Source organism: Pantherophis guttatus, chromosome 14, assembly GCF_059756535.1.
Source record: "Pantherophis guttatus breed Tessera chromosome 14, ASM5975653v1, whole genome shotgun sequence".
In the NCBI taxonomy this organism is placed as follows: Eukaryota; Metazoa; Chordata; class Lepidosauria; order Squamata; family Colubridae; genus Pantherophis; species Pantherophis guttatus.
In genome coordinates this window covers 15,915,557-15,936,039 of record NC_142076.1, presented here as the reverse complement: position 1 = coordinate 15,936,039, position 20,483 = coordinate 15,915,557, and the positions used below count along the sequence as shown (strand labels likewise).

Sequence of the window (20,483 nt, the reverse complement as noted above, 5' to 3'; positions counted from 1 at the left end):
TTTTCCCTAAACAATTTTTAAAAAACAAACAATCTTTAACCTTTATTTCCACGATTCTGGGAATCGTTCAGGAAAGAAGTTTGAAGAAGTTTTGAGGGTCAGGTTTTACCTGTTCTTTTTAAAGGCACACTTTGCCAAGAAAGGCCTTTGGCAGAGTGCCAAAGAAGATAAAGGTCTGTTGATAAGCCCGAAGGACGTTTTCTGAAGGACTTGTTTTGGAATTAACTTGGACTAAGCTGGGAATGAAGTCATTCCCAGCTGTTATAAAAAAAATAGGTTTGTTTAAGACTAAATTGTGTCTTGTAATGATTAAGTGAGCCTAGGTCACAACAGAGATTCTGAATTCTGGGAGCTGGAAGTCCACGGTTGAGAAACACTGTTCTACTGTAACAAATTACACTTTTTCTAGCTTTGGAAACCCCACACAATCATTGCTTAATTGAGCTAGTCAAAATGTCCCTGTGTTCTCGTATCAAGTTTTGTCCTTTGGGCATTGGAAAGAATGTTCTGATTTATGTATTGTTTACATATCTGGCTTGGTCATGCAGCTCCCTGTAGGTTTATGATGCCATTAACATCTGGGCTGGGACAGATACGGGGTTTTTTTGGGGGTCTTTCTCCAGGGCACTCTGTGTTCTTTCTCACTGAAAAATCGACAAAGTTGCATCTTTGCTTAACCTGGCCAGTTTCGTATAAAGTTAAATCAGTGATAAGTAAGCAGCAGAGAGCTACTTTGAGAAAAGAGCCCACAGAAGAGCCCACATCTGTGCATTTTTCAGGACTCTATAAATTTCTAAATTTGGAGAGTTAATGCCACAGGCTTTTATTCCCGGAACAGTTGCTCGCTCAGAAAGTAAACAAAAAAACAAAACAAAAAAAAAGGCGAGGAATTCTACGCTCGTCCCCATTCTTTCTTGCGTAATTCATTTCTTCTGATTTTTCCACTGATTGTCTTTGGCAAATGTGGAACGAACTCCATCTGTTGGGCAAGAGCAGAAATGAGGGGCATGGCAAAAGAGGAAGGAACATGTTGGGTACATACGCAGCTGGAATGAATTCAGAAGTTGCAAAAGTGTGAGACGAAAACAAATACGTGTGATGCAGCTTTTCTCCCGGGGGAATAACTGGCGTTCAGCTTGCATCTGTTAAAATAATCACCATGTGCCTAATTGGCGCACCACTCAGTATTCAAAACCTTAATTTATACCAGGAGTCTTCAAACTTGGCGATTTTTAAGATTTGTGTACTTCAGCTCCCACAATACTGGCTGAGGAATTCTGGGAGTTGAAGTCCACCAGTCTTAAAGTTGCCAACTTTGGAGACCCCCTGGTATAAACGGTGGCTGGGGAATTCTGGGAGTTGAAGTCCACAAGTCTTAAAGTTGACAACTTTGGAGACCCCTGATTTATACGAATCAAAGCTAAGAAACAGCTTGAAAACCTGGTTTGCATTAGGCCATGTTCTAGGTCCCAACAGCCTGTTTTCAGGCTATTCAGAAGCTTTCATTTTTATTTATTTATTGCATTTGACATTTCATAAATAGGACAAAAGAGTGGAGATCTCGGTTCAAATATCAAATCAGACTCCTGTCAATCTGCCTTAATTTTCATTTAGCAGGACTTGAAACTGAGCCTTTGTTACCTACCAAAGAAGCTTCAACAACAACAACATAGTGCGGGTTTCGGAGTTGTGCCAAATGCTCTGAGGCTTTCTAAGGTTTCCTGTATGCCTGTTCTAGAGATTTCAGAGAGATGGAAATGTTCCCTAAAGATCCTAGAATATCTTTTGTAATTGATACCAGAGGAAAGTAAGTAGTATATAGGTAGTCCTTGACTTACAACCATTGTTTTAATGATGGTTCAATGCCACTGAACAAAGTGTCTTATGACCCGGATCCAGTGGTAGGATTCAGCCAGTTCGCAGCTATTTGGGAGAATCGGTTGTTAACTTTCTAAGCAGTTTGGAGAACCGGTTGTTGGAAGAAATCTTATTTTGTTTTTTTCCACTTTACAGGGCTAATCCTGTAAGGAACTGAAACATTCTGGTGGTGTCTCTCGCCTAATCTTTATTGCCCTGCTTACAGAAACTGCCTCTCTAGTTAACCCTTATTACATTGTAACAGTAAGGTGAAGCGCCCATTGATGTGAGTGACATTGAATTGGCCATGCTCACACAGTCACATAACCACCAAGCCACGCCTACCCAGCTGGTCATTAGGGCAGAGAACCGGTTGTTAAATTATTTGAATCCCACCACTGACCGGATCCTTATAGTTACAACCGTTCAAAAACAATTTGAAGAAATTCCAGGCAAGAAGCCAAGATAGCTAGATAAAGGGGATGTCACACGGCTAAATCACGGCTTACCTTTCTCGGATACTTGTATGGGGCAGTGACCGTCTTGACGTAGTCCTGTAGTTCTTTAATCAAGGCTTCTTGGTCATGGGAAATGTACTCCGGGGCCAAAACTACGAAGGCTTTCACCACCTTGAACGTAAAAAATTTGATCAAGAGGATGACATTTTGGAGAAAAAAAAACTGGGCAGATTTAAAAAATGCAGAATTTGTACCGCCGTAGCTGAAAGATTCCAAATTAAGTGTTTTGGGCACAGTTGCTTATAATTTCCAACATTAAAATGAACTTTTTTAAAATAATAATAATGATCTGGAGATTGTTTCTCTTTTAATAGATTTTTTAAAAAAAACCTTCGGAAGTCTTAAAAAGAAAATGCCGAAGCCTACAACATGCCAATTACTACTTTCAATCTAGAATTTCCGCAGAGATTAAGAAAATTCTGAAAAAGGCTTAAATTTCTTTGCTTTGATAAGACCATTCAAGTTAAATTTTTGACCGATCGCCTTTTGTGACCTGACAAGCAAAGTCAGGTTCATTTAACAACCCTGTTGCTAAACTAACAATTGGAGCGATTGCACTGAACACCTGTGGCAAGAAAGGTCGTAAAACGGGACAAAATTCAATGAACAAATGCCTCTCTTAGCAACGTGAATTGTGGGCTCCATTGTGGTCGTAAGCAGGGGTGGGCTGCTGGGGGTTCGCAGGAGTTCAGGAGAACCTCTAGCTAAGATTCTGTGCAGTTCAGAGAACCCCCAAATCTCACTCCTGGCTGGCCCCGCCCACCCCGCCCCTCCCAGGAGTCCCCACATGGCCCGTTTTGAATGCAGGTAAGCTGGGGAGGGCGAAAAACAGGCCTACCAGAAGTTCGGGAAGGGCCTTTGGAGCCTGGGGAGGCTCGAAGAAAGCCTCCGGAGCCCGGGGAGGGCAAAAATGCCCCCCCCTGCCATGGTGCAGGAGGCCGACTAAGCCACACCCACCCAGCAACCGGGAAGAGAACCCCTTGCTAAAATTTTTGATGCCCACCCGTGGTCGTAAATCAAGGACTACCCATAGTTTGGTTGCCTACATTCAACCTTCTTTACCTCGCCTCGAATAGGGTCTGGGCTGCTGACGACGGCTGCTTCGACCACCGCATCATGTTCTATCAAAGCATTCTCCACTTCAAATGGTCCGATGCGGTATCTTTGGGGGGGGGGCGGGGGAGAAAAAAAAAGGAAGAGTTGAATCTTCTTGATCTTTGATGAAGAAGATTTACAAGAAAAGCAATTGGGGCTCAGGGTGAATTGATCTTACCCGGCAGAATTGATGACGTCATCTCTTCTCCCTACCAGCCAGACGTAACCGTCCTCATCTTGAAATCCTCGGTCCCCGGTGACGTAGAAGTCTCCGCGGAGAGTCGAAGCTGTTCTTTCTTGATCATCCTGGGTATGTGATCAACTATTTAGAAAGACGCGACTCTGCCGACACCAGACAGTGTGGGGCAGGGTAGAGATCGCTAAATGTTTGAGGTGAGATCACTTTACGAGTTTCAATAAACACCTAAAATTGATGCATTTACTCATATCTAAGAGTAGATAGTTCCAAAATTCAGGGCTGGATGAATTGTCTGAGGTCGCTGCCCAGCATTAAGGTTAGAGTAGAGTAGAGTAGAGTAGAAATAGAATAGAATAGAATAGAATAGAATAGAATAGAATAGAATAGAATAGAATAGAATAGAATAGAATAACCGAGTTGGAAGGGACCTTGGAGGTCTTCTAGTCCAACCCCCTGCTTAGGCAGGAAACCCAACACCACTTCAGACAAATGGTTGTCCAACATCTTAAAAACTTCCAGTGTTGCAGCATTCACAACTTCTGGAGGCAAGTCGTTCCACTGATTAATTGTTCCAGCTCTCAGGAAATTCCTCCTTATTTTGTTTGGGCTTTTTTTGTTATGAAGAAGATTAAAAAGGTAAAAAGTTCCCCTTGTCCAGTTATGTCGGACTCTTAAGAGGCGGTGCTCATTTCCGTTTCTTGGCCGAGGGAGCCAGCGTTGTCCGAAGACAATTTCTGTGGTCAGGCGGCCAGCATGGTTATACATCAAAGGCGCACGGAATGCTTTTATCTTCCCACCGAAGTGGTACCTATTAACCTACTCGCATTTGCATGCTTTCGAACTGCTCGGCGGGCAGGAGCTGGAGCAAGGAACGGGAGCTCACTCCGTCGCGCTGTGCTCAGGACTCGAACCCGGGTTGTCGGCTTTCCAGCTGACAAGCTCAACAACTGAGCCACCACACCCCCAAAGGAGATTAGACTGCCACAAGAAACCCTGAGGTACCAACTGATTTGTTTTTGTTGAACTGGCAAACATCCAAACTGCAAGAAGGGAGCTTCTGAATAGTTAGGCAGGGCTCGGCTCATTCCCCAACCACGGAATTCAAAATGATGCAATTAAAAGCTGTCTTGCATCAAGACTTTTATTGAGATGCCACAGGAGGCATTGATATATAATGCATACCAGTGGTGGAATTCAAACTTTTTTTACTACTGGTTCTGTGGGCGTGGCTTGGTGGGCGTAATGTGCTTGGTGGATGTGGCTTGGTGGGCGTGGCAGGGGAAGGATACTGCAAAATCCCCATTCCCTCCCCACTCCTGGGGGAAGGATACTGCAAAATCTCCATTTCCTCCCCCCTTCAGGGGAAGGATACTGCAAAATCCCCATTCCCTCCCCACTTCAGGGGAAGGATACTGCAAAATCCTCATTCCCTCCCCATTACTGGGGGAAGGATGCTGCAAAATCTCCATTCCCACCCTACTCCTGGGGGAAGGATACTGCAAAATCTCCATTCACTCCCCACTCCTAGGGGAAGGATACTGCAAAATCCCCATTCCCTCCCCACTCCTGAGGGAAGGATATTGCAAAATCCCCATTCCCTCCCCACTCCAGGGGGAAGGATACTGCAAAATCTCCATTCCCTCCCCACTTTGGGGCTGGCCAGAGGTGGTATTTGCCGGTTCTCTAAACCACTCAAAATTTCCACAGCCGGTTCTCCAGAACCTGCTGGATTTCACCCCTGAATGCATACCGGCTGGTGAAAATTTCTATTCCAAAGATTCTGCTTGTATTTATGCTAGCCATGGTGGAACATATCTTCTACTACAGTGAGCATCCCTCCACGGTCTAATATTTCCACTCCCACATGTTACACTCAAGTGACTTTTTCTGATTTGCCCACGGACAATAAATACTTACTGTATATTGAGTGAAGAGGCAGAACGGTCTTGCGGGTTTGATTCGGAGAGCGAGGTCTCCTTCTTTTCCGTGAGGTAAAATGTTGCCGTTTTCATCTATGACCTTCAGCACACATAGCAAAACGAATTTTATTAAAACAGGTCCAGGTAGATCTCGACTTACAACAGTTCATTTCGTGACCCTTCGACGTTACAAACGGCACTGGGGAAAAAACGTGATTTAGGATTTTTAGGGTTTCCTGCCTAGGCAGGGGGTTGGACTAGAAGACCTCCAAGGTCCCTTCCAACTTTGTTATTCTATTCTGTTCTAAAGGACCGTTTTTCACACCTATGGCTGTTGTAGCATCCCCGCGGTTACGCAATCCAAATTCAGATGCTTGGTAACTGACTCATATTTAAGACGGTTGCAGCATCCAAGGGTCCATGTGCAGAGGTGGGATTCAACCGGTTCGAACGAACCGATTTTCTCCAACAATCAAGTCGGTCCGCCCCCACCCCTGAGCTTTACTTACCTTTATCTACTCAGCTGATTGGCGCGGCAGAATGGATTGTCGCTCCTCAGCTGTGTTACTCCCAAGCGGTAACACAGAAGGTTAGTATTTGTAAAATTGTGCCCGCGCGCGCAGCGAACCAGTTATTAAACCGGTAGCATCCCACTACTGGTCACGTGATCCAGTGGTGAAATGTAAAATTTGTTACTACCGGTTCTGTGGGCGTGGCTTGGTGGGGGCGGGGTAATGTGACGGTGGGCGTGGCCAACTTTTTTTTTTTTTTTTTTACTTTTAAAAGCATTTTTTCTACAACCTCTTCAGCCGACCACTGCGTGATCCCCTTTTGCAACCTTCCGACAAGCAAAGTCAGTGGGGGAAGCCAGGTTCACTTAACCGCCGGTTTACTCACTGAACAAGTGCAACGATTCGTTTAACAACGGTGGCGAGAAAGGTTATAAAACTCACTGAACAAATGTCGCATTTAGCAACAGAAATGTCGGGCTCAGTTGCGGTGGTTAAGTGAAAGACTACCTGTACATTTGGCCCAGAAAGAAGCCAGTATACAGACAAAAGAAACAGGTGAAAATGGACTCAGCCTTACCAGTTCCTCCCTCTCGGCCTCCCTCCCTCCCACCCCGCTTTTCCTGGAGTATTAATGGATAACAGTACCTGAGTATCATAAACGGGTGTTGGTTTCCCCACAGAGCCTGGCTTGATTTTCATACCCTTGAAAGTTCCACAAACCAGCACCTAATTCCAGGGATGGGGAATAAAAGCAGACTGAGAAGCAAATTGTGTAGAAACATTTCAGGTAGGGTGGGGGAATAAGTGTTGACTGTCTAGGACAGGGCCCTGTCCTAATATTCCTTTCTCTGTAAACCGCTTAGAGAGGGCTGTGAAGGCATATAAGTCTAGGCACTGCAAAGCAGCATATAAGTCTAAGTGCTATTGCAAGTCCTTCCTTCCTTCCTTCCTTCCTTCCTTCCTTCCTTCTTTCCCAGTGATTAGAATGCAGCATTGCAGGCTAACTCTGCCCATTGCCAGGAGTTTGATCCTGACTGGCTCAAGGCTGACTCAGCCTTCCATCCTTCCGAGGTGGGTAAAATGAGGACCCAGATTCTTGGGGTCAATAGGCTGACTCTGTAAACTGCTTAGAGAGGGCTCTAAAAGCACCATGAAGCGGTTTATAAGTAAGTGCTAGCGCTATTGCTATTTTCTCCCCAAAGAGCTCATTCATAGCTCTTCAAACTTTTAAGGGTAGACTGTCCTCCATCGAGCTGAAATAGCTTACCGTTTCCGTCTGCCCGTAGCCTTCGTAAATGTCCAGTCCGGTTTCTGCTTTCCACTGGCCCATCACTTCAGGATTGATAGGTTCTCCCGCACTCACGCAATGTTTGAGGTTCTGGAATTTATAACTTGGAATAAATGAAGAATAGCAGAGAAGGAAAGACATCGTGTTTAAAAGGCAAGCTATCATCATGCTGATTAAACAATTGACTTGTTGAGTTGGTTGTCTAGATTTTGCAAACGCAGGCAATGGGTTTGCTTGGGTAAACAAATAAACCTTGTTTTGAAGATGCTGAGTGTAGGATGAGCCACCGACTTGCAGTTTTAGGAAATATTATCCCCCTCCCCCAAAATCTGGGGTTCAAAATGAAAAGACACCTACAGAATCTTTTCTTTAAAAGAAGTGTTTGGCTAGCAGATGCTTTCTCGATGCTTAAAATGTTTCTGCTTATAGCATACTGGCTATTAGTTTCCCTTCATCAGAGAAGACTAATTCCTTTTAACCAAATAAACAGAGATTAATCTCAGGATTAACATAGATCAACAATCAAGTAATAAACAATACCCCAAACAAGGAATTACCAACTCAAACAAACAGCAAACAGCAGCCTAATCAAGGAACTACTATAACATCCCCACCAATATAGACAAATCAAGCCACTGGTATATAAACAGAGAGGAAACACTGCACCCTCCTAGCACTGATGGTGTTACCTAGTTGGGTAATGAAACATCTGCAAGAAAACAACCAAGCTCAGAGAGTACCAAGGACCCCAGAGAAGACTTTTAACAGATTTTTCTGTGTAGAATAGAATAGAATAGAATAGAATAGAATAGAATAGAATAGAATAGAATAGAATAGAATAGAATAGAATAGAATAGAATAGACAGAGTTGGAAGGGACCTTGGAGGTCTTCTAGTCCAACCCCCTGCCTAGGCAGGAAACCCTACACCACTTCAGACAAATGGCTGTCCAATCTCTTAAAAACCTCCAGTGTTGGAGCATTCACAACTTCTGGAGGCAAGTTGTTCCACTGGTTAATTGTTCTCACTGTCAAGAAATTTCTCCTTAGTTCTAAGTTGCTTCTCTCCTTGATTAGTTTCCACCCATTGCTTCTTGTCCTGCCCTCAGGTGCTTTGGAGAATAGCTTGACTCCCTCTTCTTCGGGGCAGCCCCTGAGATATTGGAAGACTGCTATCATGTCTCCCCTGATCCTTCTTTTCATCAAACTAGACATACCCAGTTCCTGCAACCGTTCTTCATATGTTTTAGCTTCCAGTCCCCTAATCCTCTTGGTTGCTCTTCTTTGCATTCTTTCTAGAGTTTCCACATCTTTTTTACATCGCCGCGACCAAAACTGAATGCAGTACTCCAAGTGTGGCCTTACCAAGGCCTTATAAAGTGGTATTAAAACTTCACGTGATCTTGATTCTAACTAAGATCTGCTTGAGCATCTTGGGTGTGTATTTGAGTTCTTGCTAAAAGCCCATTTAGTTGAATCACATCTTGTCCTAAGTCAGCACTTGGTCAACATGTCTTAGTCACCTGATTTGAAGGATTCTAAACCATAAGCCACGGTTTATAAACTGCAGAGCTGGGATCGCGCGTTGCCTTCAACCCAGCATAATACAGCATAACGTGATGTTTGAATCCAGCTGAGGCTTCCTGGGGCCCGTTCCCAATCATCTAATCACGGTTTAAAGGAGCCAATCTCGAAATGCCTCAACTTTACAAATTGTAATTACCACTTTACCTGCTTAAATCGTGTTGGACGAGCATCCGATAAACAGTTGGCGCAGAACAGAAAGTAGTGATGGGAAACTTGGACAACATCTAAATCATTAGAAAAGATAAAGACAGATCATGGAATGCGCTGTTGTCTCAATACAACCTTAAAAGAAGATGCAACCAGCCCAGGTCAAGTCGCACCAAACATGGTTAAGGTAAAAGGTAAAGGTTCCCCTCGCACATATGTGCTAGTCGTTCCCGACTCTAGGGGGCAGTGCTCATCTCCGTTTCAAAGCCGAAGAGCCAGCGCTGTCCGAAGATGTCTCCGTGGTCATGTGGCCGGCATGACTCGACGCCAAAGGCGCACGGAACGCTGTTCCCTTCCCACCAAAGGTGGTCCCTATTTTTCTACTTGCATTTTTTACCTGCTTTTGAACTGCTAGGTTGGCAGAAGCTGGGACAAGTCACTAGAGCTCACCCCGTTTCGCGGCACTTGGGATTCGAACCGCTGAACTGCCAACCTTTCGATCGACAAGCTCAGTGTCTTAGCCACTGAGCCACTGTGTCCCCCCAAACATTATTAAAGAAGCTAATAAACAATGGTTAAAAGTGAGTTCACAATCTACTATTTTGCTCGTGTATCCGGTACTGTGAATCTCTTAGCGGTTAACTAATCGAAAAAGCCTTGGTGGCGCAGCAGTCTAAACTGCTGTTAAAGTAGCACTTAGCTGCCAGCTGCCTGCAATTACTACGAGTTCAATTCTCACCAGGCTCAAGGTTGACTCAGCCTTCCATCCTTTCCGGGTAGGTAAAATGAGGACCCGGTTTGTGGGGGCAATAAGCTGACTTTATATAAAATAGAACACCGCTTAGGGGGGGCCAAAAGCCCTACTAAGCAGGTGCTGTGGGAGCACCCGCCCTCTAGAACGAGCTACCTCCCGGAATACGACTGATCCCGGATCTCCGCACTTTCCGTAAGGCCCTGAAGACGTTTTTATTTCAGCAAGCCGGCCTGGCCTGAAAAGGTTTTATGGGTTAGTTTTTAACTGTATAGCTTGGGGTTTTAAATTGGGAGGCCGATTAATTTAATTTATTTTTAGTTATCTTAACTTTTATATTGTATGTTATTTTAATTTTCGGCTGTTTACCGCCCTGAGTCCCTTCGGGGAGAAGGGCAGTATATAAATTAAAATAATAATAATAATAATAATAATAATAATAATAATAATAATAATAATAATAACTCAAGATCTTGTGGGACTTTAGGATTCAGACTGACAGGCACTTGGTCCACAACACACCTGACATAACAATAGTTGAAAAGAAAAAAGTATGGTTCATTGACATTGCAATACCTGGTGATGCACGAATTGAAGATAAGCAGCAAGAAAAAATCACAAAGTACCGGGACTTACAAATTGAAGTTGAGCGACTGTGGAAAAAGAAATCGTGTGTTGTCCCGATTGTAATTGGAGCCCTTGGAGCAATACCCAAAGGGCTACCCCGCTCTTTAGAAATTCTAAATTTGCCGGACTTGGACATTTTGACTCTACAAAAAACCACCTTACTCGGAACAGCTTACATCCTCCGACGATACCTTAACAGTTCCTAGGTCCTTGGTTAGGACTCGAGCTGCTGAGCTATTAACCAGCCTCAAAGGCTGTGAATCTCACTAAAGATTAACCAATAAATAATAATAATAATAATAATAATAATAATAATAATAATAATAATAATAATAATAATAATAATAGTATACAAAAGAATGAAGGCTATTGCTTAATGCATTGTAAGCCGCCCTGAGTCTCCGGAGAAGGGCGGCATATAAATCGAACTAATAAATAAATAAATAAATAATAATAATCTTTGAGCCAGTTGCCATGATTTAAACCATGAATATACCTGACACTTACTTCAAGGACGAGTTTGGGATCAAAGCGTGGCATGTGATGGACAAATATGCCTGCTCCTTGGGTCCAAGGGGCGAAAACACTACTCCATGCAGATTTCGCCCAGCCGGTGTCTGAAGTATTCCAGATCAGGTCGGAGGGTGTCAAATCAAGCCAATACCTAAATGACAGGAAAGTGTATTAAAATATCACCCATCGATAGAAGAGAAGATTTGTAGCTCAGGGCTGAATAGTGGGATCCTTGGGGGCTCTCTGAACCTGATGGTTTTCTTGTAGTTGTCTCATGACCCAACTAGGCAACATTATCAGTGCTGGAAGGGAGTGGGGTTTGCAGACTGGAGGAGAAGGAAAAAGGTAGAGGAGGAGGAGGGGGGAACTGGAGTTTTTGGTGCTCTCTCAGCTTGGTGGGTTTTTTTTGCAGAAGTTTCATTACTAAGCTAAGTAACATCTTCAGTGCATGCTTAGCACTGATGATGTTACCTAGTTTGGTAATGAAAGGTCTCGAGAAACCCACTAAGCTTCAAGAGCACCAAGGACCCCACAGTATCATTAATGGAGGGGAGAGCATTTACTACTATTTGTTGAGATGTGTAAGGCTCTAAAGGTATTATTATTATTGTTATTGTTATTGTTATTGTTGTTATTATTGTTGTTGTTGTTGTTGTTGTTGTTGTTGTTGTTGTTGAGTAGTTTTTTAGGTTTTATTAAATTTGTATACCGCCCTACTCCCAAAGGACTCAGGGCGGTGAACAGGCACAAGATAAAATACAGAAATACAAAAGTTAAAACAATTTAAAACCAAATTAAATAATATTGGCCGAACTACTCAAAATTTCCGCTACCGGTTCTCCAGAACCTGTCAGAACCTGCTGGATTTTCACCCCTGCATTGAGGGCAAAAACACCAGCAATTCACAAGCTCTTCCCTACCTTCCATTGAAGCCGAGTCCAATTCCATGGCTCGCATGGGAATGCTCGGTCATTTTTGGAGCTCCTGTCGTACCGCTGGTGAAATATATGGCCATCGGATCACTGCTTTTGGTGGCCGCACAAGTGTGCTCTGGAGACGCAACCCTGTGTAGAACATTGTGCATGAGCCCACTATAACTTCAACAGGGAATCTCTTCTTGATGCTAACAACTTTCGTAGGAACGCAGATCCAGACAACCGATTGTTTATCTATTCAATTTCTATCCCACCTTTACTGTTTTTACAAATAACTCAAGGTGGTGAACATGTCCAACATACCGCCTTCCTCCTATTTGCCCCACAACAACACAACCCTGTGAGGAGGGTTGAGCTAAGAGAAGAGTGGCCCAAGGTCACTCAGTCGGCTTTCACGCCTAAGGCGGGACTAGAACTCACCGTCTCCTGGTGAATGGCCCAAAGTCATCCAGCTGCCTTTCATGCCTAAGGCGGGACTGGAACTCACCGTCTCCTGGTGATTGGCTCAAAGTCACCCAGCTGGCTTTCATGCCTAAAGGGGGACTAGAACTCACTGTCGCCTGGTGATTGGCCCAAAGTCACCTAGCTGGCTTTCGTGCCTAAGGGGGGACTAGAACTCACTGTCACCTGGTGATTGGCCCAAAGTCACCCAGCTGCTGTCATGCCTAAGGTGGGACTGGAACTCATCGTCTCCTGGTGATTGGCTCAAAGTCACCCAGCTGGCTTTCATGCCTAAGGCGGGATTAGAACTCACTGTCCCCTGGTGATTGGCTCAAAGTCACCCAGCTGCTTTCATGCCTAAAGCAGGACTAGAACTCACCATCTCCTAGCGATGGGGCTCAAAGTCACCCAGCTACCTTTCATGCCTAAAGCGGGACTAGAACTCTCAGTCTCCTGGCGGTTGGCTCAATGTCACCCAGCTGCTTTCATGACGAAGGCCAGACTTGAACTCCCAGTCTCCCAGTTTCTATTCTGGTGCCTTAGCCACGAGACCAAACTGACTCTCCCTGTCCATCCTACATTTCTCTATTATTATTGTTTCTGCACTGCTGGCCAGGAAATTCTGGGAGTTGTAGCACCATGCATCTGAAAGTTGAGAAAGGTTGAGAAACGAATGCTTCCGTTTTACCAACCTGACTTACTTACTCCAACATCTCGCTGAAGCTTAGCCAACCTTCCCTGGGTTCCTTGGATACCATGAACTTCAGCTCCAGGGACGGGCATTGGGAAGCCACCATGTCCACCACAGGGGCCAGGGCAGAGTCCGTGATGACGCACTTGGCTTTGGAAGCCTCTAAGCGGTGGTGGAGGTCCTTCGCTGTCAGCTGTGTGGTTCCAGGAATCATCACAGCTCCTAAGAGAAGAAATTAGGGAACCTACCGTAATAATAATGCCAGCCTCTTATCGCTTTGGGCATTCAGATATTTCATTTCATTTTCATTTTATTTAATTTGTATACCGCCCTACTCCCGAAGGACTCGGGGCGGTGAACAGGCACAGGATAAAACACATAGAATACAAAAATTTAAGAGCAGAAGTAAAATCGAATTAAATCAATTTAGCCCAAGACAAATTTAAAACCCCAGGTTAAGAACAAAATAAAATTTACATTAAAATTTACATTAAAAAGAGAATGGGAGAGGTTAGGCCAGGCCCGCCTGATGGAATAAAAAGGTCTTGAGAGCGCGGCGGAAGATGCGTAGATCTGGGATCCTCCGTATCTCCGGGGGGAGCTCGTTCCAGATAGTAGGTGCCCCCACAGAGAAGGCTCTCCCCCTGGGGGCCGTCAGCCGACATTGTTTGGCCGATGGCACCCGGAGGAGTCCCTCTCTGTGAGAGTGTACCGGCTGCTGGGAGGCCGTTTGCGGCAACAGGAGGTCCCGTAAATAAATACATTGGGCACTCGGAGAATCAGGCCCTCAACCAGTGGTGAAATCCAAATTTTTTTACTACCGGTTCTGTGGGCGTGGCTTGGTGGGCGTGGTGTGGCTTGGTGGGCATGGCAGGAGAAGGATACTGCAAAATCCCCATTCCCTCCCCACTCCAGGGGGAAGGATACTGCAAAATCCCCATTCCCTCTCCACCCCTGGGGGAAGGATACTGCAAAATCCCCATTCCCACTCCAGGGGGAAGGATACTGCAAAATCCCCATTCCCTCCCCACCCCTGGGGGAAGGATACTGCAAAATCCCCATTCCCTCCCCACTCCTGGGGAAAGGATACTGCAAAATCTCCATTCCCACCCCACTCTGGGGCCAGCCAAAGGTGGTATTTGCCAGTTCTCCGAACTGCTCAGGATTTCTGCTACCGGTTCTCCAGAACCTGTCAGAACTTGACCGCTTGGCTGTCTCAGGAATTCTGGGAGTTGAAGTCCTCAGGTTGTAAAATGCCACAGTTGCCCACCCCTGTATTAGCCGATGCCAACAGCAAAGAGACAGGTTCTGATTGCCTGTCCAAAAGGATCGACTCCTCCATTCTGTCAAAACCCAGGCTAGTGGGTGGACATCGTTACTTCTCACCTGTTCGGATACAAGCCAGGTTCAAGAGCCACCATTCGGGAATGCGCGGGAGAATCACCACCACTCGGTCTCCTTCCCGCAGGCCACCCTGCTCGGACAGCACCGCGGCGGCTTTTCGGGACTCCAAGGCCAGCTCCGCAAAAGTCCACTTCACTTGGGTTGCTTGCTCACTGACCCACCAAAGGGCAGGGCTGGAGGGCCGCCTTCCTTCCTGCAGGGGAAGAAGTCAGCCGTGAGGAGAATCTGCTCAGATCCAGAGAGCCACTGCCTCATTCTGTCTGCACAGGTCTCAAACTGGATGTCAGCATTCTAATGCTGCCATAAAGAGGAGAAGACGAGGCTTGACTTTTCACCTACTTATTTTCTCTGTAGATAATATCCCCTAGGAGATGGGATGGGAGGGGGGACATTCCTGTGGGTTGAAGTCAGGAGCTGGGGAGACTGACTTGGAAGATGGCCAATGAGACGCTGAGAATTGGAGAACGGAAAGGGAAGGGTTTGGGGTTAGAGGGTTAGTATCGGCTATCTGTCAGGTTCCGATGTCATCTCAAATAAATTGCATTCCCAAACAATTAATCTTTGCTGAAATCTCGATGAAATCGGAGCCAGATTGTCGTACTCAATAAATGGAAGATTTCAGCAAAGATTGTTTGGGAATGCAATTTATTTGAGATGACATCGAAACCTGACACTGGACGGTGCAACAACAAGGACATGAATGGGGATTTTGGGGAGAGGACTACAGGTTACAGATTAACAGAGTTGGAAGGGACCTTGTAGGTCATCTAGTCCAACCCCCTGCCTAAGCAGGAGACCGTACACTCCTTCTGACAGATGACAGTCCAGGCTCTTCTTGAAAACTTCCAGGGATGAAGCTCTCACAACTTCTGAAGGCAACTTCTGTTCAGTGGTGGGATCCTACCAGTTTAACAACTGGTTCGGTGAGCAAGCGCGTGTGCAGTTTTGACAAAACTAAACTTCCGCGTTACTTCTGGGGACTAACACAGCTGAGGCACGGCAATCCGCTCTGCCGCGCGAATCAGATGAGAGGATAAAGGTAAGTAAAGTGCGCAGGGGCGGGCGGGCCCAGCTGATCGTCGGAGTGAACCGGTTCGCTCCCAGTTGATCGTTGGAGCTACCGGTACGCCTGAACTTGTCCAAACCGGCTGAATCCCACTCCTGCTTCTTTTCCATTGAAAGAGTTGACTTGTTACTTACTTAACAACTGCAGTGAGTCACTTAACAACCGTGGCAAGGAAGGTGGCAAACCAGAACAAAATTCACTTAACAACGGTCACGCTTAACAACAGAAATTTCAGGCTCAATCATGGTCGTATGTCAAGGACTCCCTGTATTGCCCCAACACGGTATCCCTTAAAGATGATCACTTGCGCAAAAGATGAAGAAAAAACAATACCTTTTCTGACTGGGCCCAGCTGTCCACCACATCTTTGGCAAAATTGAAATATTCCGGCACTTCCGGCTTATACTGTTCGCAAATGGATTTGTAGTCCGCAAAATTCTGACCCACCGAAGAGATTTCGCCTCTGCTGAAGCTTCTGGAAGAAACGAGGCAGACGGAGCGCAGAATCCTAGCAGCCGAGACTTTGCACCTTATTGTCAAGGTAACACAAGCCATGGTCTTCTCTTCTAAAGATTCTTGGGCTGTTTTCTGTCAATCACCACCTACCTGAAATGCAGAATGAAAATGTCCGGATGGTTTATAGCCTTCTTAGGGCCGAGCAAAAACTTTTATTTCCTCGTCGTTGACGCCTCTGCTTTTAATTAATCTTATTGCGTGACCCTGCTCTGTCACTCGCTGGGAATGTCAAACATTTTAAAAGGAACCAGACAGGAAGGATTGCAAGAAGAAGGAAGAAGAATAAGGGAAATTGCAAGCATGCTGTTGGCTTGTTTGAATAGCACGGAGGTTACAGGATTACAGGCAGGGGAAGGCATCAAAATTTTTAGCAAGGGGTTCTCTGCCCAGTTGATGGGTAGGCGTGGCCATGGTGGGCGTGGCCTAGTTGGCCTCCTGCAACACAGCAGGAGAGGGATTTTTTTGCCTTCCCCAGGCTCCGGAGGTTTTTCTTGAGCCTCTGGAAGGGTGAAAACAGCCTCCTCAGGCTCTGGAGGCCCTCTGGAGGCTGGAAACAGGCTCGTTTCTGGCCTTCCCAAACTTCCAATAGACCTGTTTTTCGCCCTCCCCGAGCTTCCTCGCGCACCCTGCACTTACCTGCATCCAAAACGGGTTGTGTGGGGACTCCTGGAAGGGGTGGGCTAGGATGGGCAGGGCCAGCCAGGAGTGGGATTTGGGGGTTCTCCGAACTGCACAGAATCTTAGCTAGAGGTTCTCCCGAACCCCTGCGAACCCCCAGCAGCCCCACCCCCCGATTACAGCTATCCGTGCTTCACCGTAATAACAGATAAAATTGAGAAGTTATTGTGGCCAACAGCCCTCACTCCCATCAGCCTCAGGTGGCAGATTCAGAGATAACAGGACTTGTAGTCCAACGTCTACGGAACTAAGATTTCTCTTTGCACCCAGTGCAAGAATCAATGAATCTGCCAGTCTCAGCCCCGATCTTTGTACTATGCAATCCAGGCTCATTTGCCTGGAAGAACAACAAGTATTAAGGCTCTAATTTAAATGTCGGCGAGCAGGGATTCTTGTAGCTATGCACTGCATGATGGATTGTTTTATTTATTTATTAAATTTGCAGCCCGTCTCCCCACGAGGGATTATCTATCATAGGTAGTCCTCAGTTTACAATCATTCCATTTAGCAACCGTTCTAAATTTCGGTGGCACTGGGGAAAAAAAGGGATTTATACGACCGGTCCTCACAATTTATGACTATCGCGACATCCCCACGGTCCCATCAAAATTTGGGTGGGTGCTTGGCAACGGAAATGTATTTATGTCGGTTGCAGCATCCCGGGGTCTCGTGATCGACACGTGCGACCTTCCGATAAACAAAGTCAGCCAGAGAAGCTGGATTTGCTTAATGACAGCACAATTCGCTTAACAACTGTATGTGGGGGAGGAAAGGTTGTAAAATAAGTTGCGACTTACCTAACAACTGCCTTGCTTTGCAACGGAAATTCTGGGTCTCAGTTGTGATCGTAAATCGAGGATTACCTGTACTAAGGATTACGAAATATAGGGCACAATCCCAGATCCACAAGAGACTTGAACCTTATTTTTCTGCCGCGACTGCCAACGTGAGAGAAACGGTGTCGGCTGATAAAAACGCTGGCAGTTGGATCCGGATAAAATCAATGCAAGCAAAGTTCTCTTGCGACACAGGAGGCCAAACAGCAACCGAATGCGCTGCCCAGCTGAATGTAGTAACAACGCTATGTAAGGTATGTGCTACTTGGCAGAGAGCTCTGACCTTTCGTAAGCCACAATAAGTGATTTAGAAAACCTGCCTAAGACTAAGCCAGCCGGCGTGCTACAATACAGGCAGTCCTCGGCTTGGGACCACATTTGAGTCCCAAATTTCTGTTGCTAAAAAAAGAGACATTTGTCACGAGTGAGTTTGGTCCAGTGGTGAAATCTAAAATTTGTTACTACCGGTTCTGTGGGCGTGGCTTGGTGGGGGGGGTGTTAATGTGACTGGGTGGGTGTGGCCAACTTTTTTTTTTTTTTAACTTTTCAAAGCATTTTTTCTAATGCTTTGAAAAGCCTCTGCCAATCAGGCAACTCAGCTGGGATTGTCAGAGACTTTTCAAAGTATTTTTTTTAACCCACTCTTTGGCCAAGAGGTTGCAGGAAAAAATGCTTTGAAAAGCCTCTGATGATCCCAGCTGAGCCGCGCGATCATCAGAGCCTTTTTTTTTTTACTTTTAAAAGCATTTTTCTTTGGAAGGGGTTGTAGAAAAAAATGCTTTTAAAAGTAAAAAAACAAACAAAAAAAGCCTCTGATGATCGTGCGGCTCAACTGGGCATGGCGGGGGACGGGGCGCGCAGGGATTTTTGCTACTGGTTCTCTGAACCACCCGCCTCCATCGCTACCGGATCAGGCGAAAATTTTTTTAAAAAATTGGATTTCACCACTGATGCTTAATGGACAAAATTATTTTTAATTTAAAAAGTCAGATTTGCTGAAAAGGAGCCAAGAAAAAAGAGTGTTAAAAGAGTGTTAATCTTGGAAACCAATTTTCTTCTTAATAGCCACGCAATCCGCAGCCAACAAAAGATCTTTCCACCTCTCGGATCCCTGCGTCTAAAGCATGTAGTAGAGTTAGTGTATCTGGAAAGGAAGAAGACCTGAGTTCAAATCTCTTTCCAGTCCTATGTTCACTGAGGGACCTTTACTTGCTCAGTAGATTTCAGCTTGATCTGCCCCACAAAACTACGAGCATAAACGAAGCCACAAATGCATACAAAAAAAAAATGAAATAATCATCATCATTCTGAACACGAAATAAGAGCTAGATTCATAGTTTTCTTACCTCCTTGAAACTTCAACAGGTACTTGAAATTCTGTTGTTGATTATTGTTATTTTTTTCAAAGAATGCCCTCTTCTGAATTTTTGGAAAACGAGCTGACTTTAAGCCCCTCCAACTCTTTACAGAAGCTGCAGGAAGTTATAATCCCACCCAGGTAAAGAGAGAAAGTCAGCTAAAAACTCACGGGAGCCAAAACCAACTTCCCTGGGACACGGCCACGATGCAAATGTCCTCTTTTGCCCTCTTGGAAACTGTTCAGAGAAGGACGTGGGTTTTTTTTTCTTCTTCTAAGAGTGAAGGACACAGTACGTCACGCAGGCATTTTTGCTACCAGGGGAAAACTGGTCGAGCATCTCTGAAGCAATCTGCAACCTTCCACCAGCGCCAGCTAGAAGAGAAATTGCAAAAAAAGTTGGATAAAAGAGTTAAGGGCACGACTACCAAGACCCAAGCATCCTTTATTATAAAGGACAATCCTTTATTCCAGAAAACTGTCTTGTGGCTTTCTTGGTTGATTCTTTGGGTCGTTTTAATTTTTACTGTACAAATAGTATCGCTTACTGCACAGTCTGGTTTAGAATAGACTAGACTGGACTGGACTGGACTGGACTGGACTGGACTGGACTGGACTGGACTAGACTAGACTAGACTAGACTAGACTAGACTAGACTAGACTAGACTAGACTAGACTAGACTAGACTAGAACAGAACAGAACAGAACAGAACAGAATAACAGGGTTGGAAGGGACCTTGGAGGTCTTCTAGTCCAACCCCCTGCTTAAGCAGGAAACCCTACACTGGTTGCAGAAAACTTTTTTTTTTAAATCCTCGCCTCTTCATCTAGAAAACTGTAAGAGTGTAAATTATCAGTTGAAAAAAGGATGGGAAGTCCCCTAGATTTCATAACTTTTATTTTTTAATTTTTTTTTAAAAAAAACCCACAGTATATGGTTTATTTGCGTGGTACGTAAATGCAAACACAACAGCTGTGTTTTATTAACCAGGTTTGAAGCAGAAGCCACAGAGAAACCTAACTAGGATTTATAACTTTAGTGGGGTTTTTTTTTTGTTCTTTTCTTGCATGTTTTTCTCTTTTCTTTTTTGAAATTTTTTATATTTTTTTAAGCAAACCAAAACATAAAACGACCATTACAGTTACAGAAAGTGTATCCATCGGTTACAATTCTTTTATGCTTAATCCATATCCAAATTTTTTCTTTCTTTTAATTTCTATCTTTTCCTTTCGATTTTGCTGCATGTAAATCAATATAATTGTGTGTCTTATAACTTCATGGCCTTTTATGGTTTTTAGACATCTAATTCCAATAGACGTTTTCCTAAGTTTTTTATTTTTTGTTTGTTTGTTTTGGTTTTGCTGTTGAAGGTGCCTTTGTAAGGAAGAAGTAATAAACAATAAAACACATTTTATCCTTAGGAATCTCTTGTAGATTTGCATGCTCTTCTCTCTCTTTCTCTTATCTCGTTCTACCTTTATCTACCTCCTTTCTCCATGTCTGTCTATCAACTAATCTATGTGATTTATCACTTTCTCTCCGTTTAA

The 20,483-nt window shown here is 44.7% G+C and overlaps 1 protein-coding gene across 2 annotated transcripts; it reads right to left on the bottom strand.

Moving 5' to 3' along the window:
- Nucleotides 1-798: 798 nt before the first annotated feature.
- LOC117670794 (acyl-coenzyme A synthetase ACSM3, mitochondrial-like) lies at nt 799-19,312 on the bottom strand. Of its 2 annotated transcripts, none has more exons than XM_060692897.2 (14): nt 18,925-19,312; nt 15,882-16,154; nt 14,465-14,675; nt 13,093-13,300; nt 11,932-12,075; nt 11,006-11,162; nt 9,118-9,197; nt 7,368-7,491; nt 6,746-6,826; nt 5,587-5,688; nt 3,649-3,776; nt 3,438-3,537; nt 2,367-2,486; nt 799-979 (listed from the first exon to the last, which is right to left on the bottom strand). In XM_060692897.2, exons 2-14 carry the CDS (start codon nt 16,101-16,103, stop codon nt 893-895), a joined length of 1,764 nt encoding a protein of 587 aa, XP_060548880.2. In that variant the 5' UTR covers nt 16,104-16,154; nt 18,925-19,312; the 3' UTR covers nt 799-892. The 2 variants fall into 2 exon arrangements, with proteins under 2 accessions (XP_060548880.2, XP_060548881.2); XM_060692898.2 differs by having other exon boundaries at nt 19,107-19,310.
- Nucleotides 19,313-20,483: the final 1,171 nt, after the last annotated feature.